The sequence below is a fragment of the Galeopterus variegatus genome, unplaced genomic scaffold (genome assembly GCF_000696425.1).
Source record: "Galeopterus variegatus unplaced genomic scaffold, G_variegatus-3.0.2 Scaffold58, whole genome shotgun sequence".
Lineage (NCBI taxonomy): Eukaryota > Metazoa > Chordata > Mammalia > Dermoptera > Cynocephalidae > Galeopterus > Galeopterus variegatus.
In genome coordinates, this window is record NW_007726169.1 from 584,654 (window position 1) to 585,628 (window position 975).

Here is a 975-nt window from a genome sequence, read left to right on the forward strand (position 1 = left end):
ACAGACTTGACAGCTGCCCAGAGGCTGCGCTGGGGAGGGCTTGGTCCTCCTGAGACAGCAGACAGAAGATCAGGGGGGTTGGACAGGGGCTGCACACTGTCGCACATCCTGGGTTTTTCAGAACAACCCAGATTTCAAACCCTCTGCTCCCTGGTGCCCATAGGGACAACAGAACTCACCACCTTCTGTCCCTAAAGTCCAGTCATTGCAAATACAGGGCCCCATTCTGAGGGTGCATTCCTAGCAGATGACTCTCCCTGGCCAAGGAGATGGCTACTCTATCAAGCTATCAAGGGCATAGGGAATTCGTCTGGGCAAGGATGGGTGCTCACAAGTGTCAGGCGGAGGAAACGCCAGGAAGGTGAAAGGCCAGGGTGGCCACAACCCCTAACACCTTAAGACAGATGGGGGGTGGGGGTGGCAAATGCTACTAGAAAATTTAAATACAGCTTCCTCCTTAAAATCTCCCAGGACCAGGCCCTTCACTGCCAGAGTTCTCTAACTCGCAATGGGGGTTGAACGTGGCTTCTGGGAGCCCCTCCCTCCTGGGACCCTCCAGCTGTGGCTGTCAATGGCCCAGCACCTCAACGCCCAGGAAGGCACCGACGAGAACGGTCCTTCTTAACCTCCGGGCTGGCGCACCCCACCCCCGGCCCTGCGGGTCGGGGGGAGGGGGGGAGCTAACCGCCCAAGAGAAGTGGTGGGAGGGACCGAAACGACAGCCTTCAAGGGAGCCCTGGGGCGGGGGAGATCCCTGCAAGGGGAGGAGGCGGCGCTGATTGACACGCGGCTCCGTGGTAGGGTCTGCGCTCTCCCGTGGCAATAAAATCGGAACGGGGTCCCGAGGCTGCTGCGATCCCAGGGAACGTGCTGTCCCCACGCCCAGCTCCCAGCAAGATCCTCGGCTCTGGCTGGACGGGCTCCGGGGAAGCGCGCAGGGCTGGGTCTCCTGGGCCCGGCCCTCCCCGCGCCCCC

At 61.5% G+C, this 975-nt stretch overlaps 1 protein-coding gene across 1 annotated transcript in view; it reads left to right on the plus strand.

Annotated features, from left to right (window-relative positions):
- The first annotated feature begins 508 nt into the window (after positions 1-508).
- LOC103592406 overlaps positions 509-975 on the plus strand; it is a 12,020-nt gene continuing 11,553 nt past the window's right edge. The window contains 1 exon segment of the mRNA XM_008575124.1: positions 509-614. Within this exon segment, the coding sequence (XP_008573346.1) occupies positions 509-614 (106 nt within the window).